Source organism: Falco biarmicus, chromosome 1 (assembly GCF_023638135.1).
Source record: "Falco biarmicus isolate bFalBia1 chromosome 1, bFalBia1.pri, whole genome shotgun sequence".
NCBI lineage: Eukaryota > Metazoa > Chordata > Aves > Falconiformes > Falconidae > Falco > Falco biarmicus.
Window position 1 is genome coordinate 383,845 of NC_079288.1, and position 23,231 is coordinate 407,075.

Here is a 23,231-nt window from a genome sequence, read left to right on the forward strand (position 1 = left end):
AGGCAATTGCTGACCATGGGATCGGGAAACAGTGCCTGCTAATCACAGGCAGTAGTGCAGTTGTGTTGTGTTTGTGTCTGTTACCTGCAGTTATGTGGAGAAGGGTCTTTGAAGATGCCTCCCTCCAAGGCTGTGACCTCACGTGTCTGAAGGCAGTCAGGGGACTTGTCCTTAGTGTGCCGGCATTGCTGTGCCCAAACAGAGCAGGCAGCGCTAGTGGCTGGTGTCAGGGCTCATTAGTGGGAGCTACCTTGCATTTTGGGATGGGGAGGAAGAGAGCATTGCTGGTAAGGAGTTCCCCTGGAAGGTAGTGGCTAGGACTCAGCTCAGAGATTCATTTTGTGTAGCCAGTTGAAGTGTAAACAAGGCTGAGCTCTGCAGTGGTTCTCTGTGTATGGTCTAAGACCTGCCTTGCTCAGCTCAGAGGAGGGGGACTTCTCTCATACACTAAGGCTCCTCCTGGCAGAGCAGGACTCTATCAGTCATCTTGTGTACACAGTTAATTGCTGTTCCAAGAAAGCAGGCTAAAAGCATTCTGTCTTTGCAGCAGATAGCTCAGCCTCCTGTCATGTGGTATTCTGTCTGATGTAACCCTGAGCAGAGATGTTCAGCAAAAAGATCAATACGTTTGCCAGAAGATAAACAAGTGCAGGCAGTTCTCAGGTGTGTGGCTGACTGAGTGAACTGGAAGGGGTTCAGGACAAGGGTCTGCTATAGTAGGGGCAGAATTAAATCTCTGTGACTCCTAATGCAGGACAGGGATTTTTCCTGACACTTGCCTGGACAATCCCTGCCAGCACAAAACAGAGCATGATATGATCACATATCTGAAATGACCAAATTTTGATGGGAAAAATCATGGAGGTGCAGTTGTTGCTTGCATCCTTGATGGATCTGAAAGATTTCTCTGTGGTAGATGATCCATTTGAGGCCTTATGATGGCTACAGCTGGAGAGTAACAAATGCAGGAATTGTCTGGTGGTGGTGCTATTCTGCAGCTATTCTGAGGCTGTTCTGCAGAAGCCGGCCCTTACATAGCAGCTGGTTCCACGTTTGAAGTAGGATGACAGGTATTGTAGGCTCCTGGTTCTGCACTGGTATCAGGAGCACCAGCAGCACCTCTGTCCTCGCAAGGGCACAGATGATATCTGACATGCTGGTGGTGTTCTCCATGCTTAGCTGTATGCTGTCTCGCAGTTGTGCTGGACACCACAGCTCATTCTGCTCCTCTCGGGTTGAATGATGCAACTACAGGAAAGTGACTTAGCGCTGAACGTATTTGGCACCACAGCTCTGACATGTCTGCATTGTGCTGGCTGGTTGGTACATAAGTGGCTGGTTCCTCTTGCTGGGTGATTGTGCTTGTGTCTTTTCCCTGGTGCCTGTGTGTGTGAGAGGGCTCACTGCTGGGAAGTTCTGCTTTCAGGCCCTTGGGCTCCTTTGAAGGGCTATCCATGCAAAAGCAAGAGTAGATCTGACCCCTTGGACGGGAATATCAACAGGTGGATGGTAAGATGAGACACCAGCTCCTGCCCAAAAGTGGGAGGCTGCAGGCTTGGGCAGCTCAATTACGAAGTATCATGGCAAATAGCATGAGCTGCATGTCCTCAAAATAGCCCACAGGAGCCTATATAATGCAACGCCCCTGGAGAACGATCAGTCCTGGGCCAACGGTCTGTGGGTGAACGGCGTGCACCCAGTGCCACCTTCTGCATGTGGCATGGGAGTGTAGGGAGAGCCCGGCGGCCACTGCTTCCCTGCCACCGAGAGGGACTCCCACCCACTGTGGACACAGACACAGGCGCAGAGGGAGTGCAGTGGTGTGGGTGCCATCACATCTCTGTAGCAAGGAGGGACCTGACAGGCAGAAGAGGAGAAAGCAACGCTTTGAGGCCAGCAAGTGGCAGGGGCAAGCACTGAGCAACTCCAGCTGCTCCTACAGCCCCCATGCCTCTGCTCTTCCTCTGCAGCGTCTGAAGGCTGTGATCAGCATGAAGGACTATTACACAGTCTCAATGCCCCGGTACAGTCGGTACGCCCAGAGACTGAGAGCCTCACGCACTGTGCACTTCCCCAATGACATCGTCTTTCAGGACCACATCAGGCAGGGGGACCTGGAGCAGGTGGGCAGATTCATACGTGCCAGGAAGGTGACACTGGATACCATCTACCCTTCTGGTGAGTGCTGCCAGTGTTGGCATAGCTGGAATCTGTGTGGTGGCACAGCTCAGACGGGCCATGAGGGAGATGAGTGAGCTGTGCAGCCAAAGCTAGGATGTGGGCCACCTTCAGCAGGTTGATGCGTTGGAATCCAGTTGTTTTCCTCCCTAGGGAGGAGTAGTGTCCCCAGTATTGCCAAGCAGGGTCCAAGAGAGCCCTGTGCCAGTATGCCAACATCTTCCCCTCAACAGTGTGGTCAGCATATGCTGCAGGAAGGGAGGGAGCTTGCCCCCTGGGTCATTTCAAGGCAACAATGTACCTGAAGTGTGATGGGACCTAGAAAAGCAGCAGTGAGCACAGGCTGATCCATGGAGCTCTGAATGGGACAGCTGGACTCCTGCCTTCCACCTCGGTTTGGGGGAAGAGTAGGGAGAAACAAGGCTCTGCATTTTGTTCCTGCTCTGTCCACTTCCCACAAACACTGTTCTCTCTTGCACGTCCGGATCCTGTGGACTTGCGGCATGTTTGTTTGTGTGGAAGGTGTTGTTATATTTGCACCCAAACTCACTAGCAACTGTTTATGGAATGCCTTGACCCATACTGGCTGGTGCAGAGCCCACTTTTGTCCCTTTCCTGTGCTTGGCTTCAGCTTCTGGTGTCACATGGCCACAGAGATAGAATCTCAAATGACCCTGCACTTCCTCCTATCCATACTGATTGCTTCATTACTTGCTCTGTAAGGAGGTTCCAAAACTTGGACAGAGCAGGGCCCTGGAGACACTCCTCTTGTGTCCCGATGCAAGTCCTGGCCAGGACTCTAGGCAGGTTACTGGCTGGCAGCTCTGCAGGAGAGGGCAGCTCCTCCTCCCTTAACCTGTCCTGTCTGGCCCGGTGGGGAGGTGGGTCCTACACCATCTTAAGTAGGGTATTTATGCTGTAGAAGGGGAACAGAAACCTGTGGCAGCTCCTCTTGCTTCCTCAGTCTTTGTTTCATTCCCCAAACTCATCTTCCTGATAATGAGGGTTTGCTGGCACCTTTCTTTCCTGGGCTGTACTGGTAAGCTCAGCATTATGAGTCCTACCCGAGTCCAGGGCTAACAAATCCTTTTCCAGGGTTAACAAATCCTTTCTTTCTAGGCATGGCAGCCCTCCATGAAGCTGTGCTTACTGGAAACTTGGACTGTGTCAAGCTCCTGGTTAAATACGGTGCTGACATCCACCAAAAAGATGAGAATGGCTGGACACCCCTGCACATGGCCTGCAGTGACGGCTATGCTGACATAGCCAGGTAAGGAGCACCTGGCCTGGGCTGCGACAAAACACCTCAGCACTGCAGAGCCCAGAGAACCACAGCCGGCAGTGACAGGGCTGGAGCAGGCTGCGGGTGTCACCTCCTAGGAGGGTGCCCAGTACCTGCAGTGCATGGGGTACTCCCAGGGTCTTACAGGACCTGAACATCCCAGCAGTGGGGTTTGCAGGGCCCTGTGAGCTGAGAGGGGCTGCCTGGCAGGCTGTGGCCCTGCTGGCTCAGCTCCCTGTCTCCTGCAGGTATCTCATCTCCCTTGGGGCCAGCCTGGAGGCTACTACTGATGCTGGGGAGAAGCCTTCAGACCTCATCGACCCTGAGTACAAGGACCTGTTGGAGCTCTTCCAAGCCACCACGATGGACTGAGGCGGGGCACGACGAGGAGCGGGTCTCGAGGGCCTCAACGGGCCGGGGCAGCAGGGCTGCACCGGGCCTGAGCGCCAGGCCTGGGCTGGGCCTGGGCCGGCGGCCGGGCGGGGACTCGCTCGGCACAGCGCCTCGGGAACCACTTTGTACTTGTCCATTAAAGGATCTGGGACACCGCCTCCGTCGGTCCTTGCGCCGGGGCCGGGGACCTGGGAGCTGAGGCTGCGCCTGGGGCCGGGGCTGGGCGGCGGGTGACGTGGGGCCAGGCGCACAGCGGGGGCGGGGCCATTGTGGCGCTGGGGCGGGGCCGCGCCTGCGCGCTACGGCGCTTCCGTCGCGGCCCGAGGGCGAGCGGAGGCGGGAGCCGGGCCCAGGTGAGGGGCGCGCGTTGCCATGGTGACGGGCGGGGGGCGGCCCGCGGCCTAGCCCCGGCCTGGCCGCCCTCTCCTTTCTCCCCGCAGCCGCGCCGAGTCGAGCCGCCGCCGCCGCCGCCGCTGCCCCGCCGCCATGGCCAGGTGAGCCCTGCCCGGCCCCGGGCCCAGCCGTGGCCCCGGGCCTGGCTCAGCCCCGCGCTTCGCTTTCAGCTCCCCCGTGTCCCGCGTGGTCTACAACGGCAAGCGGAGCGGCGGCCCGCGCTCCCCCGGCGCCGGCAGCGAGATCTTCACGCCGGCCCACGAGGAGAACGTGCGCTTCATCTATGAGGGTGAGCGAGTCAGGGGCCGCGGGGCTCGGCGGGAGCCGGGGGGCTGGCGCCACCTGGGCCGAGCAGGCTCTCACCGTGTCCCCGCAGCCTGGCAGTGCGTGGAGCGTGACCTGCGCAGCCAGATGGGCTCTGAGCGTGGCCTCGTCGAGGAGTACGTGGAGAAGATGCCGAACCCTAGCCTCAAAGGTGAGGGGGTGGGGGCACCCGGCCCCAGGGGTCGCCGGTCCGGGGAGCCCGTGGGGCCGGGAGGGTGCTGCTGTGCAGCCTCTGCCGCCAAAGTCTCTCCTGTCTTCCCTGTAGCGTTTAAACCTGTCGATCTGGGTGATCTGAAGAGGAGGAACACACAGGATGCAAAGAAGTCCTAAGGCGGGTCCTCCCTGCAGATCGGCCAGTCTCCTAAGGTCCTCAAGCAGATTTAATTTGAGATTTTTGTGTTGATTTCCTCCTCTGGTCTGTACTCCCAAAAGCCTGTGGGAGAGCCAGTCAGCTTTGGGGCTGGCTCTGAAGCTACCTGAAATCAAAGATGCTCAGGGGCTTGCTGAGGATGCCCAGAGCCTGTTGCAAAGGATTCCAGTCCCCCACTCATACCTTCGTCTGGCCTCAAGCTGTCCTTCCCCACTTCACACTGGTCTCACAGATCTCCCATTCTCTTTCCATCTCTGCCCCTGGTGCGCTGAGTATGTGGGCTCCCTGGGCTCTGGTGTGCAGCAGGGCAGAGCAGAGCGGTGGCTTGTGTTGTCAGTAGAGGCAGCGCTAGTTCTCCACTCCCTTCTGTGCACCAAGGATCCACAAGCAGCACAAGGGTGGGCCAAGGGGAGAAGGAAGGAGAGTTGGTTCTGCCCTTTGCCTTGGGACAGGCAGGCAGCTCTGGTTCAACACCCTTCACGCAGGTCACACTCTGGCTGTTCCTTGCTCCCTTGTGGGAGAGCTTAATTTGTACCTGGGCTGCTAGTGCTTAGGATTCACTAATGCTGCCAGAGCTCTTCAGTCTGTATCCGAGGCTGGATTTTCTTTGTGCTTAGATTGGGCCAGGTCCCTGTGGTGCTGGAAGTGGAGCTGCTCCTTTCACCCTGCACATGGAGAGAGACAGGGTGTCAGCATTGGCTGCAGCCCTGTGAGGTGGTGGGGAGGGTGCTGGGCTGCATTCAGCCACCCCCCAGCCTCAGTGCTTGGGCAGCTCCACGGGAGGTAGCAGCAGTGGGGGGTAGCAGTTGCTGACTGTGTGGAAAGAAGCTCATTGGCATCCTTGGCTGAGCAGCACTGTGCTGGTTTATACTAACACCATTTTCCAGTTGTACACCCTTGGAAGAGATCTGGCCTCCACAGCTGGCAGAAACATCGCTGTAGGGGGGGCTGCCATAGTCCGTGGAACTTATATTGGGGCAGGGGGCTTTTTTGGGACCCTCACTTCTGGCAAGGCTTGGGTGGTTTCTGCATCATGGCCTCTGAGCAAGGGAGAACGACTGTGCCATCCTCACCCATCTGAGCAGAGCAACCGTGCAGGCTGTGGGGCTGCTCTGTGTCCCCAGAAAACCGTGGGGGAGCGGTGGGAGTAGCCCCCTGCCTGCCTGTGCTCTGAGCTGGCAGGAAGGGGGCTGCTGGGAGCTCTGCCCAGTGCAGTGGGCTTTGGGAGGGGTGCAGGGGGAGTTGTGGCTGCCATTACCTTTCCTTTGTTTTGTCGTTGAGCTATACTGTTCCCTTTTTTTTGTTTTTCCTGTTGTCTGTCACTTGAGGAGTGTTGTAAATAAAAACTGGTGTCCTTTTGGGTCTGCGTCTGTGTGATGCTGCCTGTCACAGCCCCTGCTCTGTGGCTGCCTTGGCCAGGTGCACAGCTGACCCCTTCTCTGTTTGCTGCAGGGATTGTGTCCGGCAGTGGAGCAGCATGCAGGATGCTGCCCGTCTGCTCCTGATGGTGCTGGTGTGCTGTGCATGGCACTACAGTGGCCCGGGAGAGAGCTGTCTCAGCTGCCGTGTCCCAGCGAGCTGTTCCCTGCCCAATTCCCCCCTTGGTTCCTTGGCTGCCTGTGCCTGCTGCTCCATCGGCGCTGGCCTGTGTGCACCTGCTGCCTTGCTGGTGCAGGGCCCTTGTTCTTCCCTTTTTTAGACTTCAAAAACGTTCCTATTTTATTGTTGAAGCCCTGCGTTTTCCATTTTAGATTTCAGTCCTGGCAAGAAAGTCCAGGGCTTTCCATGCCTTTTCAGGCCTGACCAAATCCTAAGAAGTAACAGAGAGCAGGAGCTGCCTCTTACTTTTATTGCTCTTTTTTTTTTTTTCTTTCTTTTTTTTTTTTTCCCAGAAGTCATCTTGCACTTGCTCTGGGCTCTTAATTTCACCGCAGGCATGTGCAGCCTGGCGCTGTGTCCTGGTAGCACAATGCCCTTGGGCTCTGGCAGCCCTCCTGCGAGCCAGCATCCTAGGAGCTGTCGCTGGACCAAAGATTTAAATGTTGAGACTATTAATACACTCGTATCCTTTTCCCTCCTCTGCTTTAATGGCATTTAAACTATACTTAGCATTGCTAGAATTTCTTCTCAAGTGCATCTCTACACTTAGCCACGACCCTGTTTACCTCCCATCACCAAAACATTCCTGGGGCATGCAGTGTGCCGTCTGGTTCTGGCACAACGGGACAGTGCCTCAGCTCCTGTTGCTGCCAACTCTGTCAGAGCCACCCCTGGGCCCGGTCCCTTGTCCTGGTGCTGCCAGGCCCCACTTCCCAGTGGCTGGTGGGAAGTGAGTGCCCTTGGGGAAGCAGGGGCAAAAGGTGATGGTTACCACTGGCTGTTCCCGTTCTTCTTCGACTTTTCCGGCAGGACGGGCCCCGTGGTGTGCCCCATGTCTGAGCAGCATGGCAGATGAGTGTGGCTGAACTGGCTTGAACCCCTGAGCACATCCGGAGCTGTGTGTCCTGAGGGGATGGGAAGGGGCTCCAGTGGGACCGGCAGTGCCGGAGGAAAGTGCCCCATCCCAGCCAGCTGGCTGGGGGACCCCTGTGGTGCAGTGCCCGGGGGGGGGGGGGGGGGGGGGGGGGGGGCGAGCAGGACGGGGCTGCACACATCGGCAAGAGCTGCCCAGACATGCCGGGAGCTGGCCCTGCGCTGCTGGCACAGCCGAACCGCAGCAGCCCCCGAGCAGCTTGTCTGCAGGTTGTGCCCCTGGGCTCCAGCACGTAGAGCTGCAGTGGGCTGGCTCAGTGCTCCGATGCCGGGCAGAGCCGTCTCTGCCTGTGCCTGGCCAGGCTCACAGCCTGGTGTGGGACAGGCTCTGCGGTGCCCCTCTCCCTCTCCAGGCCAGGCAGGCTGTTGGCCAGCTGCTGCAGAACCCGGCACTGTTCCCTGCGGCTGCACCCATGCTGCAGATCTCTGCTAGGGCTGTCCTGGGAGCTGCAGCAGTATTCCCGACCCCCCAAGGCATGTACCGGGGTTCCTGCAGCCCGACCCCGCCGACCTCTGCCTTGTTTTTCTGTTGGCTTGGGCACTGTAAAGCTGGAGACAAAGCAGTAGCTCAAACTCTAATGAAATGTCATACAAAAATCATTCTATAAACAGGCAATTTTTATGAAGACTAATAACAAACCAGTGGTGAGGGTTGTGAGGTGGCGCACAAGTGTGGAAGTCAGGTGGCGGTGGGGTGCCCCTGCAAGAGGGGGAGGCTGCAGGCCAGAGAAATCAGGCTGTTTACCTATAAAAATCAAACTCGACAAGGGATTATTTTCCCTGTGACTCGGATATGGTGCTTATCATTAGATTAAATGGTGGGAGGAAGAGAGGTATGTGTTGTATCATTGAATTAAGCAGTGGGAAGAGGGAATGGCAGCAGGCAGAATCTACTTAGAAGACCAATTTGTGGTGCTCAATTCCCTTGATAAAGTGGGAGTAATCCTGTGAGGCGCGGTGGCCCCAGGGCGCCTGGCTGCAGCCACGGGCAGGCCAGGTCGGGCAGTGGGTGGCGATTTATTGCTCCAGCCCCATTCTGTGCCTTGGGTTTAGCCCCACAGCCAGGGACTCGCACTGCAGCTGAGTCTGGCCTCAGCCCCCCCCAGGCACCTCTAAGAAAAACAATTTTTGTGCTGAGGGTGGTGCAGCACTGGCACAGGCTGCCCAGAGAGGTGGTAGATGCCCCATCCCTGGAGACATTCGAGGTCACGTTGGACAGGGCTCTGAGCAACCTGATCCAGTTGAAGATGTCCCTGCTTGTGTCAGGGGTTGGACTGGATGACCTTTAAATGTCCCTTCCAACCCAACCCATTCTGTGATTCAGTGAGTCTCTGCCTAGGGCATGTGGGCTGGTGGCAGCGTCTTCATTCCACCGGTCACTGGGACCAGGCGGCTCCCACCAGACAGCTGAGATCTGTGCCCGTGTGTGTGCGCATTGTGCAGGCTGTGCACCCCAGGGTGCTGTCAGGGTGCACGCAGAGGTGACGGCCACCGTGGGCAGTGACAGGCCACAGCAGGAAGGGGTCCCCCAGCCCCAGTTTTCACTGTGGCCCCAGCAGGGTCCCCGGGGCAAGGGGCACAGACAGCTTCTTCCACCCCCGTGTGTCCTGGGGGGTCCATATATGCTGGGGAGCCACTGGCCACAGGTCGGAGCTGCTAGCCGGAGCACTGAGGGGACAACCAGGGCACAGGGGCTGCAGGCTCAGCCCTGTGGCATAGGCAGTGCCCCAGCTTCGGGGTGGCAGCCAGGCTGGCAGCAGGTGCTGCAGGGATGTGCTCCAATGGGCCCTGGCACGGGCAGACATCTGGTGCTTGCACGAGGCTGCTGCCCACCGGCAGACACCGTCCCTGCTTGGGGCTGTGCCTGGTGCTGCCAGCTCTGACCCCCGGCCAGCCCCAACAAGGACAGGGATGGGGATGGGGATCTGCCGCCACCAACACAGACCCCTTGGGGTGCCAGACCCAACCTGCGGGCAGGATGGCAGGGCACGACAAGGGGCTGTGTGGGGGACAGGGGGCCATGGGGCTGTGGGGCACAGCCACAGAGGACACAGGGACACCCTGCAGGCTGGCCAGGGGTCCCCATCACACTGTGGTGCATGTGGGACCCTGGCACTGCACATCAGCCCTCCTGGGCAGGGTCTGGGCGTCTGGTGCCTTTGATGCTGTGGGGCCAGCCTGGCTCCGGCAGGGTGTCACGGGAGATGACAGTGGGGTGTTTCCATGGCAACACTGCAGCAACAGGCGCAGGGCCCGGCGCCGGGCGATGACCATATTTACCTTCCCAGAAACCGCTTCGTGCTCTAGCAATTTGCCTCAATTAGGCTCGTTACCACTTCAGGAGGCCGCAGTGACGGCAGCGGGCCGTGGGGGCCAGCAGCTCCGTGGGGGCTGCCCTGGCCAGCTCCAGCACGGTGGCTCTGGGCAGGGTCTGTCCCTGTCCCCATCCCCATCCCAGTCCCTGCACCTGGGGGCCCAGGCAGACCCCGACCCCTGCGCTCCCCTCTCCTTGCCTGCTCAGCCCCACAGCAGTGCGCTGCCCCACGGCACTGCTGCCACAGCCTCGCAGCTCCCGTCCCCGTGGCCAGACCCCTCCGTCCCACGTCCTCGCTGCCTGCAAGCACTGGCCCCCAGATGCCGGCTCCCCACTCGGCTGGGGCAGGCGGCGAGTTGTCAAGTAAACAGAGGAAAATTACTGCGTGCTTGGTGTGGCGCTGAGCAGCCAGGGCCGGCACTGTGGGCATGCCCTCCTGGTGCCATGGCCAGCCTCACTGACGCCCTCGCAGTGGTCTGGGACCACCCACCCCCCAGACAGACAGTGTGGCTGCTGCTGTCCCTCATGCCATCCTGCGTGGGTGGGCATGCCTGGAGCCATGACAGTGCAAGTGATGCTGGGACAGGGTAGGATTTGGTGGGCAGCCCAGCGCTACTGTTTACTGCATGGGGCTGCCGATGGCTGCTGGGGCACGGCTCCAAGTGTTCGCCCCGCTCATCACATACCCTGTGCCAGGCTGCGCATGAGGTCCAGACAGCCAGGACTCATCATCTGCTTGGGGCCGGGCAGGGCTGGCTGCTCTGGGTGACAGGCAGTGTCCTGACCCAGGGCCCATGGGTGGCAGGGGGTCACAGCAGGGTGGCTGGCTGTCAGCTAGGGTGTCCCCTGCTGGGGACATGCACATGCCTAATCCCTGCACACCAGATGATTGTGGTGCCCAAAGCCGCGGCATCCGGGCTTAGCATTCATGTGCGCAGCACAAGCCTCTTAGGGTGCTGGCTCGCCCAGCTCCCTCCCCACCACGGGCAGCCAAGCGGTGGGCCTGCGGCACAGGGGCACCCACGGCCCCGCACCCCATGGTGCTGCTCACACTGGGCAGAGCTGCCAGCAGCGGCTGCCCAGCCGGTGGCCTGGGCCAGCTCCCAGGAGAGCTGGGGTGCCAGCGGGCAGAGCCAAATGATTTAATTAAGGGCTGCTGGCAGTGAGAGGACAGAGCCAATTAGCAGCCAGAGGAGAGTGTGTGCTGGCGGGGAGCTGGAGCCCCGGCAGCATGGCAGTGGCTGCTGCCTCACTCACCTGCGTGGGGCTGTGGGGCAGGCAGCAGCAGGCAGCAGGGCAGGCAGCAGGGCTGTGGGGCAGGCAGCAGAACTGTCTTCTGGTGCAGCCCATCCATGCCGGGTGGCCCAGCTCCCCATGCATACCCATGGGTGCTTGGGGGCGCAGTCTGGGGCCACAGCATCCCTGGTCCCCACACCCCAGACAGAGAGGCACACACAGGCAGAGCTGGCCCTGCAGCCCAGCACGGGCCCACACCTATTTACAGTTACAACAGATAAATTACAGCACTGCGCAAAGGGTCTCAAAGGCGCATGAGGGCAGCACCACAGGATGAACCCCCACCCCCCACCCCCACACAGATTCCCCCCACCCCACAGATCCCCTCCCCACAACAGTCCAGGTCCTGCTCGCCATGCCTCACCCGCAGCTGGCCCAGCTGCATCCATTGTCCCGTGCACATCTGGCACGGCACAGCATCCTCACCGGGGTGGGCAGGGTCCCACACAGCCTGCGCAGTGCCCAGAGGAGGACGGGGCTGGGGAGGGAGGCAGTGGCTGCCCCAGCCAGCTTGGCCTGTGGCAGTGGGGCTGGCACAGCGCTCCCACTCTGTCTGTGGGCTCAGAAGTGGCTCTCGGCCGTGGTCTCAGGGAACTCGTAGCAGTGGTGCCGGTCCCCCAGTGGGAGGTGCTCAGCGGTGCTACGGCCGGTCCTCTCGAGGTAGCGGGTGCCGGGGTGCGCAGGTACTGGGCTGCGCCCCAGCCCGTTAGCACAGCCGCTCACCAGCTGGTGCTTCTCGCAGGCGCTGCCGGCGCCATTGCGGGCACTGGGTGCATGGCTGTAGGTGTGCTTGTACTCCTCCGCCAGGTCCTTCCCCAGCTTCCACCGCTGCCACCTCTTCAGCAGTTCTGCCTGCACCTGTGGGCAGCCGCTGTCAGTGTGGCCCCGTGCTCACTGGCTGCCCGAGGCCTCCCCCCACCAGCTACCCACTCGCACACCATCCTGCTCACCTCCTTGTTGACGAAGCAGTAGAGGATGGCCACCAGCATCCCCTGGGCAGGGGGAGGAGAGGTGTGATGTGCATGGCCAGACCCTGACCCCAGCCCTGGTCTGGTCCCTCCTGAGACAGAGGGTCTCTGCAGAGGGCCAGTCCCGCGTGGGGCTGGGCTTACCTGGAAGGAGCTCAGAAAGAGGTCAAAGAAGAGCTTGACGTAGCGCAGTGTGCCCTGGGCATGCTCATCCGTGACAAAGGCAAAGACCACTTCATGGATGCCCAGCAGCGGGATCAGTGTCAGGGTGGACTTGGCCAGCCTGTGTAGAGGGGTCCTGTCAGCATGAAGGTATACACACACGCCCCAGCGCAGGCACCACAGGCCTGCAGGGCGGGGGCTGTGCCCACAGCCCACCTGAACTTGTAGTCAGTGTAGCGCATTTGGTGCGCACGGAGCTTGGAGACGAGGATCTGGATGATGCGGATGAAGATGAAGAAGTTGATCTACAATGGAGTGGTGAGCCATGAAGGGCAGAGCTAGGCAGGGCAGGGGCAGGCAGGCCAGCTCAGCCCCAGCCCAGGGCAGCCCCCCTGGCAGCAGGCTTGGGGCCCTGGCAGATGCTGCGTGAGGAGCTGTGGTGGGCAGAGCTGCAGCCCCAGACTCACCAAGATGGCCAAGAACACAGGGAAGCGAAGGATCCACCAGAAGCCCATGTTGTTGTTGGTGGTCCAGCACCTGCAGAGGGGAGGGATGGGGACTGCTGGGCAGCCTTTTGTCTGGGCAGCTGCTAGAGCCTGGCCTGGCATCAGCAGCCCCAGGTGAGCAAATGCCATGGCTTGGCAACCTGCTCCTTGCATGGGGTGATGGTGTGGAGCCTCTCCGGGGCTGTCACACCATCCCCACCATGCCTCAGTGTGTCCCACGTGCACCCACCCCTGCCCTGCACACTTGCAGACCTGCTGCATGGGCTGGTACTCACTGGATGTTTTCATAGAGGAACTTCACGATGACCCAGGGGATGAGGAACAGCATGGGCGCTCCTGGAGGGGAGGCGGGCAAGGGGCAGGTGAGGCACGGTGGGGACAGGGTCAGGGGACAGGGAGCCAGCCTGCCTGCACTCACCCCAGCCAATGCACAGGTAGAGGGTGAAGTAGCTCCTCTCAGAGAAGACGGCCACCACCAGGAGGTTGTGCAGGTAGATGCCCTCCACCAGCAACCAGCAGTAGTTGGCCACGATGCCATACTGCATGAAGACCGTGGCCGCCCGGCAGCCTGCAGCTGCCTGTGGGCAGCGTCAGGGCTGACGCACAGCCCATGCCCCCGGCCCCACCAGCCCCGCCACTCACTTCGTCGCTCAGCCAGATGTGCACGTTGTAGTCGTCAATCTTGTCGCTGTAGTGGGTCTTGAGGAGGGCGTCGATGACCAGCACGGAGACACCCTTCAGGATGAAGGAGGCGAAGAGGTTCATGTGGATGTAGTTCCTCATGCAGTGCAGCTTGCTGCAGACACGGGGAGCTGCTGTCAGTGTCTGTGCCCAGACCCTGGCCATGGCCCCCACCTGCCCCCCATCTCCTGCCCCTGGGCTCCTAGCACAGGTTCTACCGGCCCCCCAACTCCTGCCCCCTGGAATGGCACGCACCTGCCCCCCAGCTGGGCAGCCATGCCCACACCCCTACCTGAAGCCCAGCAGCAGGGCCAGGGCGAGGAGCAGTGCACACAGTGACACTGAGTACCCCACAGTGTACATCACCTTGAAGCTGCCGTAGGTCTTGGCAAAGTTTTCCTGGAGAGGGAGGGAGAAAGTGAGGGCAGGGCAAGGCAGGGCAGGCAGGGCAAGGAGCCCCACACTGGCTGCCCTCCAGCTCACCCACCTGCACCTTCAGATCCTCTGCGTCCAGCTCGCACTGCGTGGCATTGCGCAGGGACTGTCCCTGGGGGCCCATTACCCACTGCCCATCTGGCCCACAGGTCTTGAAGACATGTCTGTGCTTCACTGCGAGAGGAGCAGGCAATAGGGTGTGCTGGGCCCCACAGCCACCACTGGCATTGTGTGCTGCCTGGCTGTGACCGCCTGGAGCAGTACATGCACACATGTGTGTGCACACAACATACAGGCACACCCACACGCATGCACACTGACGCACATGCACACCCACACACATGCACACTGACCCACATGCACACCCCCATGCACACACGCACCACCTCGACCGTTACCTTTCTGGTACCAGGGCAGGAACCAGGGGCAGGGGACACTGGCAGTCCTGTTGGGCAGTGTGTCGGGCCAGCAGGAGAACTTGTCGAAGGTGCGGTTACAGACCAGCTCTGCGGAGGGACAGGACACGGTGCCACCTACGCGGTGCCACCCTCGGCCTCACGACACCCACGAAGGGAGCCAGGAGCCAGACCCCATGCCGGCCCCTCTGGCCCTGGTCCCTGTCCCACAGGGACCCGCACTGGCTCTCACCTGTGGGTGTGGGCAGGCGGCTCATGTTGCGCTGGCACTCCTCACTGTACGCCTTCCAGCTCTCAAAGAGGTAATCTGTGATCTGGGCAGAGGGGCCCTGGGGGCACAGGGGAGCATCACTGCACCCTGCCCCCCAGCTCCAGGACGCTCCAGGACAGGCATGGGTGAGTGCAGGCTGACACGCCGTGCAGTGCCTTGCCATGCAGTGCCATGCTGTGCTGTGCCATGCTGTGCCATGCCATGTGGATGGCAGGGCAGGCAGGAGAGGGCACCGGCTGCTGCACCACATGCCGTGGTGAGGAGCTGCTGCAGGCAAGGGTGGCCCACCAGCAGCTCAGGGGTTGGCAGCAGACCGGGTGGTGGGACAGAGCCCCATCATGTGGGACGTCACATCCTTACCTGGCAGCAGAGCAGCAGCAGCAGGAAGCTGAGGAGACGTGGCCGGGACATCCCTCCACCGGGCTGCAAGCTGCATGGGGAGCAGTACAGGGCACCTGCCTTCCTACCAGCCCTCAGCAGCTCCTCTGCCCTGGCAGCGAGGGCCATGGAGCACGGGTGACCCTGCACGAGACACCAGGTCATGGGGGCGCAGGCGACAGGACCTGTCCAGGGCTGAGCCAGGGCACGCATGGCCTGGTGCAGGCGGGCATTGGAAGGGAGGCCACCCCGGCACAGAGCCGGCCCTGGTCACAGAGCCATGCTCCTGTCCCCGTCCTCACCCGACCCTGACTGGCTTTACCGTTCAGCTGTTTGTTTGTGCGTTTTCCCGCGAGGCAGATCAGCTGCTGAGTACCTGCCGTTCGCTCCCCAGGACAGCACTGGAACTGTGGCCATGCCACACCTCTGCCCACTAAGCCAAACACCCCAGCTCCTGCTTGGCCAGAACACAGCCACATGCAGGACACCACCCCTGCACAGGGCAGACCCTCGCACCTCCCTAAGGCAACATCGCCCCTGACGTCCTTGTGCACAGACCCAGGTAGGGGGTCACCCCACGCTGGTGCTGGTGCTCAGCTGCACATGGGTGCTGATCCCTGAGACCCCAGGACCCCTGGTGGCCAGCAGGACCCCTCCTCATGCCTAAGCATCTTCTTAGGGCAAGGGCTGGTGCCTGGGCTGCCTCCCCTCCCCACTGCCTCCACGCCGCTGCCGCTTGGGCAGCACCGATTTCAGATCTGCTTCCAGTGGTGGAAGGAGCCTGGTCCTGGCCCTGCAGGTCTCGCCGGTGGTGGCACCCACCCAGGGATGGAGGTGGCCAGGGAGCTGACAGCAGCCCCACCAGGCAGGGACAGGGATGGCTGCCAGCCCTGCAGCAGTTAACCATTAACCCGCAGGGATCCCTGGCTCAGCCCGCGGGGCTGCCATGGCCCCAGGACCAGCTCTGCCTGGCCCTGCCACTGTGGCTCCATCACCCCCAGCTCAGGCGAGCAACATGGTGCCTCGTCTGACACGGTGCCCGGGAACTCCCACACAAAGCCTGGCTCACGAGGAGCTGTAATTCCCTCCATCCCCCTAAGCCGGTTATGGGGCTCCTGAGCAGGATTTCAGCTCTTCCGACAAGGGGCCATTCTGGTGGCAGCCCCATGGCACGGCCATGTGGGGTGCCAGCAGCTGAGCTGCGGGGACGGGACAGGACAGACAGCAGTGCTAGTGCCACTACAGACACTACAGCATCATTCCCCCAGCTTCCCCACCAGGCACCCGCCGGAGCGCCACGCGCCCCAGCCAGCCACTGCTCCCAGGGCTCGCCGCTCTGCCCATGCCTATTTTTATCCCTGGGAAAGTCGTGTTTCCTCCATGCAGACCCACTCACCATGTCGCAAGCAGCTGCCTGAGAAGCTCATTAATCAGTGTGGGGCTCCAGATGCAGCTCCTGGAGCTGGACCTGCCGACGCGTGCCTTATTTAGACACTCCTAGGACAGAAGGAACTGTCTCCTGGGACAGTCCTCACTGGGTGGGCTCTGGGAACAGGGACCTTCAGTAGGAGCCCACTGGCCACCTGCCCACACCAGCATCCCTGTCCTTGTTACCCCACTAACCCCACACTAGCATCCCTGTCCTTGTCACCCCACCAGTCCCATGCCAGCATCCCTGTCCTCGTCCCCATGCCAGCCCCACACAGCATCCCTGTCCTTGTCACCCCACCAGTCCCATGCCAGCATCCCTGTCCTCGTCTCCATGCCAGCCCCACGTCAGCATCCCTCTCCTTTGTCACCCCACCAGCCCCACACAGCATCCCCACCTGCCCCATCCTGCCGCCACCCACCACCCAGCCCTGTGGGAAGGCCCCGGTGCCCGGCCCCTGCCCTGAGCATCCTGGCCCAAGAGGCAGTGCTGCTCCTGGCATGGTGGGTCAGCAGCGATTCGCTGCCAGCCCCTCTGTGCAGCCCAGGAGTCAGCTCTGGGGCAGAGGTGTCGCTATTTTTAGCTGCCTGCGATGGGATTTAGCAGTGGGGAGGCCTCTGCCCCAGACTCCCCCCGGGCTGGCAGCAGCTCCCCCGGCCCCCGGGCCCTGCTGCAGCCAAGCTGGGCAGGCTGCACTGGGTGAGGGGTCCTGGCACATGCGGCCGTCACGCTCCTGGCCTCCAGCACGGGGCTCCCCCCGGCACAGCGGGGCCCTGCCTAGGCCCTTTGCCCCAGCTGCCCACAGCCGCAGCCCCGCACCAGCCCCCCCACTCCTGTGATGCAAGGAACCCCCGGCAGCATGGCCAGCCCATGGCACGCTCTCAGCGATGCAGGCTATTTCCAGCAGACACGTGGGCGTGCAGGAGTAGCTGTGGACCACTTGTCCCTGGTTCGCCACAGATGGGCAGTAGCAGGGAAGGAGTGGGGGCCCTCCACAGTGGCAATGGTGAGGTCTGGGGTGGCTTGGACCACCAGCAGCACTGAGCACCTCCCTGGGAGCTGGCACTGCCCAGCATCAGTGCCTGCAGTGCTCAGAGTAGTGGTCGCTGCTGGCTGGAGATGCCATGGCCACTGGTGCCAGAGCCCCTCTCAGCCATGCCCACTGCCAGAGGCAGCACCTTTGGGGTGCCTCGACTCCATGTCACCACCTCCCCTCACCCTGGTGTGCCCGACCAGCTCCCGGTGCCACATTTTCCTGCCCCGGCACCTAGCACCCAGCTGGGCCAGGCTTTGGGGGGCCTCCCCGCCACGCTGAGCCGTAGGCACTGAGTAGAGGTTGCCCAGCATGCAAGTGGGTGCATCTGCTGGGGCTGTGCCATGCTGCAGTGGGTGCACAGGGGACTTTTGCCCCACGCTGGCATTAGGCAATGTGATGTGTTCCTGTGTCACAGCTCTGCGGCTGCTGACTCCCATGGAGGCTGGGCTCCAAACACCCAGCGCTGCTCCACTGCTGCAGCCACAAAGGGGAGACCTCACGCCTGTGACGGGAGAGGAAGAAAGAGGAATTGGCCCCTGGACAGCTGCACCTACACAGGGAAGGGGTCAATGCCAGCAGCCCTAGTGCTGGGGGTCCAGAGGTGTCAGACATAAGCCCCATCATCTACCCTTGTGTAGGGGGAGTGGGGAGGTCACTGGTGCCTGTGTTTGTGCGCTGAGCCCTTCCCAAGCCAGTGGTGCCAACTCCTGCAGTGGTGGGGGCAAAGCAAGAACCCGCTCTCCCCCCTGACCAGCTTCCCTGTGGCCCCTGGCCCTGCGGCAGCCATCGGCCCAGGGTGTGCTGGCAGGTAGGGGGCTGGGTGCACAGCCTGGGGGGGGGTGATGGGGTGAGCTGAGCACCAGGGCATGCTGCACTGTTGGGCTGCTGCCACTGCTGCGGCATCGTACCAAGCCATAGGGAATGGATGGGAACAGGTTTGTGTCAGGATTTTGTCCCCCCACCCATGGGTATGCAGCCTCTGTGCTGTCTGACAGCAGCTCTGTGCTGGCGTGGACCCCCATGGACAACTGAGTGCCCAACCCTGCCTGGGGGAGAGGCGCTCTCCTCCTCCCGTCCAGGTCGGCTTCCCCTGGGGATTTTGCTGCCCTGGCCCCTCCGGCTGGCACCCAGCTCTAGCTGCCATCACACGTGCAAGGGAATGAGATCCACATCTGGGATCACTGCGGCTGATTGCCACATGGATCAGCAGCTCGGCGAATCCTCCGTGGGGACACTCATGGGCATATGCAACGTGACCCAGAAGCACCCGGGCACAGCCATAGCACTGCACAAGTGCCGGGAAGCTGGCACAGCCCAAGGCAGCCTGGTCCCTCCACGGAACTGGGCTGGGAGCATGGACTCCCTGTAAGCGCAGCCCTGCGCCCAACACACCACTTGCGGGAGGTGGTGCGGGGGGCTGCATGCCCTCCAGACACAGGGGTTAGCCCCCAGTGCACTAATGCAGTGCTTTCCACGGCTGGCTTTGGCTTTGAGCTCAGAGCTACAAGCCAGCACGGCAGGGGCTTCGGCACTTGGCAAGGGAGGGGACGGTGCAGGGCCAGAGCTGATGCAATGCCAGAGCGAGCCTGGCCCTGCAGATGCTGCTCCACTTTCCACCCAGGACCACAGCAAGCAGGGCAAGTGGTGGGGGGAGATGGCGGCAGTAGGGAGGCCTGGGAGGTCTGATCCACACCCTACGCTGTGTCCCTGTCCCGAGCTCGGGATGCCTCCCGCGACCCACCTGTGACCCACGACTGCTCCAGTCCTCCCCCGTGAAACGAGTACCAGGAACTTTGGCAGCAGAGGAACAGCTGAACTGCCTGGAGCAGCCCTCATGCTGCAAGACCGCAGCTCGTTTGCACAGTTACATGATTATGGAAATGCTGAGCAGTGGTACACGGATAGAGCCGACGTCACCAGGCACCAACAATGTCAGATTCTGTGTCACTTTGGACCAAGAAAACCTAAACCAACCCCGACAGCATTTTCGTCAACAGCAACACAGGATGCAAACAGGACAAACTCTTTGCATCATCTCCATGACTGCCTTGCTACCGAAAGGGATGGCCAAGAACACCTTCCACAGCTGCCCAGTACCAAAGAGGGAATGCCGTCTGCAAGCACAGCTGAGTAGGGGTCAAATAACCTTGCTGCCTGGCAGGCTCTGGCAAGGGGATGCTGAGCCACACAGCACCTCAGTCCTGGCTTGGGGAAAGGGGTTTTTCTTGTTCACTTTGCACAAAAATCCATGAAGCACAGGAGGATGGTACAGGAGACAAGGCATGACACGTGTGGTTAGCATGTCACAGGGGAAGCACAGGACTGGGAAAAGCCAAGGAAAAGGTCAGCACAGACAGGCGTGTGTGCATGCATGCATGGACTGGGAGCTCAGCACCCGCCTCCCCAGAACAGCTCGTGTTGCAAATGAATGCTGTGGTCATCATGGAGCTGGGGACAACCTCCCGGTACCCCACCAGGCAGCAAGCCCAAAGCTGACGCTGCTGAGGTGCAGATGTGCAAGGGACATTGCACACAGCAGCTCATCCTGGAAAGGGTCCTGGCATGGTCCCTCCCTGTCCCGAGGCTCCCGCAGCACCTGGGCATGGCCAGCCACCAGCTGTGCCGGAGGCAGGAGGTGCCATGGGGTGGCACTTGTGCCCAGCCGTCCACTGGTGCCTGCTGCTTGCAGCCATGTTCCTCAGAGCTCCTGAGCTGGGGTAAACAAGGACGGGGCTCTGGCCAGGGCAGGGCCAGGGCCAGGACAGGACTCAGGACAGGGCAGATACAATGGAGGAGCACAGGGGGACAGAGCAGAGTGACCACCACATACCCCCTGCATCTGGCTTGCCCAGATCCTGCCCCTGCCCGGCACAGCAAGGTGCATGGAGCAGTGCTGTGCTTGGTGGCTGGTCTCAGCCCTGCACTGCTGATTAGGGCTTATGGTCACATTTTTTCATTAAGTATTTTTAATCCACATTTTGCCTTTTTTCTGTTCAGCCTTCTCTCTTTTCCCCTCTCCAGGCAACAGAACATTAAAAAAAATCTGCACCGCAGCATGCAGAACAGAGCAGGGATTGGTGGGAAGGGACAGAGCTGGCAGCTAGGGCAGCACTAACATGCCGAGGAGGGGTCCTGCAGGTCCTAAATTTTCCTGCTGATGCACAGATAAAGCCAAGGAAATCACAGGGGCAAGCACTGAATTTGGCATGGGTCAGGACACCCACAACACGTGCTGCTGAGCGCTGTGTGGGGCAAGGCGGCTGAATTACAGGGTGCGGACACATGCTCGGCAGCGTTGGCTGGGCAGCAGCAGAATGCCCCGTCCCCTGCCCGTCCAGCCACCGCAGCTCGAGGGGAGCTGCCCTGACGTCGGCGTGCCCCCCTCTCCTTTGCCACCCTGAGGGAGCAGCCGGGCTGGGAAGCACAGCGCCAGGCAGAGGGGATCGCGGCAGCTGCTTTGGAGATGCGCTTGCAACGACGAGGGCGGCAAGGTCACATACCCAACATGTCCTGGTTAAACAAAGCCATTTACCAACACCGTGTTGACACAGCAGAGCTTGGGACAGAGTCACAAAGGGCACTCGCAATGGGCTCCTGCAACACCCGGAGAGCTTGGGGAGTGCTGGGAAGGCTGGAAAAGCGTCCCCTGCTTCTGCCCCTCGAAAAGAAACCTGCAGGCACTGCTGTGCCCGCGGCAGGGAGACCCAGCGGGCACCATCCCAGCGAGGGGCTTCTCCAGGAGACCCAGTGCGCCAGAGCCCGGCTGGTATCACTTGCCTGGGGCTCACAACAGCCACGGCAGCATCCGGGGGTGCCGTGATGCCCAAGGCCAGAGCCCCTCCCCAGGGACGCCCGAGGCAGCGGCTCAGGGGGGAACGGGCACAGCCCAGCTGGGACCTCCCCGGCCCAGGACACCCCTTGCCGAGGGGCTCAGCCCCACCGCGGCCAACGCCCAGCACCGGGCGGCTCCGGGAGCTGCTGCCCCGGACTCCCGGGGGATCCAGCCGCGGCCCCGGGGATGCGCAGCTGCGACCCGGCTCCACATCCAACGCGACGGGGCGGGCGGCATCCCGCCGGACGGGGAGCCCCGAGACCGCGGGGACAGGCGCTCCACTCCCCCCAACCCCCCCTCCTTCCCCATACCTGTCGGGGCTGGGCTCGCGGCGGCTCCCGGGCGCATCTCGGTGCTGACGGGGACCGGGACCGGCGCGCTCGGCCGCTCCGGCGAAAACTTTTGCCGGAGCCGCGGTGGCGGTGGCTGTGGCGGCTGGAGGGGAGGGACCGGCGCGGGGGGAGGGACCGCGGGCGAGGAGCCGCGTCCCGCCGGCCCGCTCCTCCCGTCAGCCCGGGGGGGGCGCAGCCCGGTGACCCCCGCCCCACCCGTAGCCGCCGGTCCCGGGTGCTCGGCGCTGGGCACGGCGCGGCGTTGCCCCTGCGGCACCGCATCACCGGCGGCCGCACCCGGGAGCTGCGTGGCCGCCGCCGCTTGCCCCCGCCACTGGCTTCTCCGCCCCGCGCCCGGCCACCGGCTCGGCTCGCCGGCGGGGACGGGGTGGGCGGAACGGTGCGTGCAGCCGGCCCGCACCGACCCCCCAAAGGAGCGGGACGGGGGTTCCCGCGGCTCCGGGGGTCCGCTGCAGCCCCTGCTGGGTGCCGGCGGGATCCCCCGGCGCCAGCGAGGCGGCGGGGCCCCGGGGCTCCCCGGCGGTCCCGGGGGGGTTCCCCGGAGTCGTTTCCCGGCGTCATCTCCCCGCTCCGGCCGCGGGAGCGGGGCTCGCTCCGCTCGCGCGCCCGGGCAAACTGCAGCCACGCAGCCGGGAGCCGCCGCCACCCCCTCGGTCCGGCCAGCGGTGGCGAGTCCGTGTCAGCCGCGGGCAGTCCCGCCGCTGCACGGTCGGGCACGCGCACACCCGGCAGCTAGCGCCCTGGGCCCCGCCCCCGCCCCCCGGGTGTGGGGCTGAAGCGTGGCCTGGGCAGGTCTCCCGGCCGCGGGGGTGCCAGCAGCCCACCTGTGGGCCGACGGCCGTGGCGGCTGTGCGGGCGGTGGCAGCTCAGGGACACCGAGCATCCTCCCACCCGGACCCCCCGCACCAGGTTCCTGCTCCGCTCAGCCACCCGTGCGCTGGATGTCCCGTGGGTGCAGACAGAGGGTCTGGGCCACCTAGGCACACACTGGGGCTTGCAGGTGCCCTGCCAGCACCAAGAGGGGGTCAGACCCACGGCTGCCCCCTGGAGACAGCCCTCACACCCCTCTGGGTCAGGAGGCGGCTGTGGCGGTGGGAAGGATCAGAGGCCCCCAGCCCTGCCTGGTGTGGGCAAAGGGATGACCTGTGGGGAGCCCCCCGAGGCAGCAGGGCCTGGGGCTTGGCATGCTACCCCGGGGCGGGGGACAGGCCTGGGCCAGAGGGCAGGATGAGCTCAGGAGGGGCCAGCCAGCTACTCGAGTGCAAACACCACTGGCAACAGGCTGCCGATAGTCCTGAGGCCTCTCGTTTTCCGATGCTCAGAGATAAGAAATGTGCCCGAACTGTGCAGCTGCCGGACGCTCTGTGCTCCAGGCTGTGTCTGGCACATGCTATCCTGCTGGCGCAGCTGTGGCACAGTTCAGCTGCTATAAGGGACATGGGAAAAGCACATGCAAGTACCAGAAGTGCAGCAGCTCAGGGAGATGGTGGCTCAGCTGGAACATCCCTGCTGCTGGCTGGCACAGGGCTGAGCAGGGCTCCATGTTGCTGGAGGGCAATGGCTGGCTGGCCGGGGCAGGGCCCTGCAGCTCCACCGCTCTCCTGCTCCATGCTGGGTGCCTGTGAGGGCACCAAGCAGTGCCCGTTGGCCCTGGGAGCAGGGCTGGGGTGGCTGGGGGCATG

The 23,231-nt window shown here is 62.2% G+C and overlaps 3 protein-coding genes across 4 annotated transcripts; 2 read left to right on the forward strand and 1 right to left on the reverse strand.

The window, feature by feature from the left end:
• Positions 1 to 1,687: 1,687 nt before the first annotated feature.
• PPP1R27 (protein phosphatase 1 regulatory subunit 27) lies at positions 1,688 to 4,009 on the forward strand. Its single transcript, XM_056339072.1, has 3 exons — positions 1,688 to 2,178; positions 3,298 to 3,448; positions 3,709 to 4,009. The coding sequence occupies exons 1-3, from the start codon at positions 1,992 to 1,994 to the stop codon at positions 3,830 to 3,832; spliced, it is 462 nt and encodes a 153-aa protein (XP_056195047.1). The 5' UTR covers positions 1,688 to 1,991; the 3' UTR covers positions 3,833 to 4,009.
• A 120-nt stretch (positions 4,010 to 4,129) lies between these two features.
• On the forward strand, positions 4,130 to 6,300 carry MCRIP1 (MAPK regulated corepressor interacting protein 1). The gene is made up of 5 exons (XM_056339058.1): positions 4,130 to 4,206; positions 4,294 to 4,347; positions 4,417 to 4,535; positions 4,623 to 4,721; positions 4,836 to 6,300. The coding sequence occupies exons 2-5, from the start codon at positions 4,340 to 4,342 to the stop codon at positions 4,898 to 4,900; spliced, it is 291 nt and encodes a 96-aa protein (XP_056195033.1). The 5' UTR covers positions 4,130 to 4,206; positions 4,294 to 4,339; the 3' UTR covers positions 4,901 to 6,300.
• A 4,951-nt stretch (positions 6,301 to 11,251) lies between these two features.
• On the reverse strand, positions 11,252 to 21,834 carry GCGR (glucagon receptor). 2 transcript variants are annotated; one of them, XM_056322652.1, is made up of 14 exons: positions 21,508 to 21,834; positions 14,882 to 15,043; positions 14,483 to 14,579; positions 14,233 to 14,340; positions 13,887 to 14,008; positions 13,692 to 13,798; positions 13,361 to 13,514; positions 13,137 to 13,257; positions 12,994 to 13,054; positions 12,680 to 12,749; positions 12,429 to 12,517; positions 12,195 to 12,333; positions 12,033 to 12,074; positions 11,252 to 11,940 (listed from the first exon to the last, which is right to left on the reverse strand). In XM_056322652.1, the coding sequence occupies exons 1-14, from the start codon at positions 21,808 to 21,810 to the stop codon at positions 11,644 to 11,646; spliced, it is 1,872 nt and encodes a 623-aa protein (XP_056178627.1). In that variant the 5' UTR covers positions 21,811 to 21,834; the 3' UTR covers positions 11,252 to 11,643. The 2 variants fall into 2 exon arrangements, with proteins under 2 accessions (XP_056178627.1, XP_056178618.1); XM_056322643.1 differs by having other exon boundaries at positions 13,137 to 13,296; positions 21,508 to 21,831.
• Positions 21,835 to 23,231: the final 1,397 nt, after the last annotated feature.

Coding starts and splice junctions, on each gene's coding strand:
- MCRIP1 (XM_056339058.1), top strand. Junction 4,536..4,622: donor CGTGCGCTTCATCTATGAGG/GTGAGCGAGTCA, acceptor GTGTCCCCGCAG/CCTGGCAGTGCGTGGAGCGT. Junction 4,722..4,835: donor GCCGAACCCTAGCCTCAAAG/GTGAGGGGGTGG, acceptor TCTTCCCTGTAG/CGTTTAAACCTGTCGATCTG.
- PPP1R27 (XM_056339072.1), top strand. CDS start 1,992: ATGAAGGACTATTACACAGTCTCAATGCCCCGGTACAGTCGGTACGCC. Junction 2,179..3,297: donor GGATACCATCTACCCTTCTG/GTGAGTGCTGCC, acceptor CTTTCTTTCTAG/GCATGGCAGCCCTCCATGAA. Junction 3,449..3,708: donor GGCTATGCTGACATAGCCAG/GTAAGGAGCACC, acceptor TGTCTCCTGCAG/GTATCTCATCTCCCTTGGGG.
- GCGR (XM_056322643.1), bottom strand. CDS start 21,810: ATGCGGTGCCGCAGGGGCAACGCCGCGCCGTGCCCAGCGCCGAGCACC. Junction 15,044..21,507: donor CGCGAGCCCAGCCCCGACAG/GTATGGGGAAGG, acceptor TGTCTCGTGCAG/GGTCACCCGTGCTCCATGGC. Junction 13,799..13,886: donor CAGAGGATCTGAAGGTGCAG/GTGGGTGAGCTG, acceptor CTCCCTCTCCAG/GAAAACTTTGCCAAGACCTA.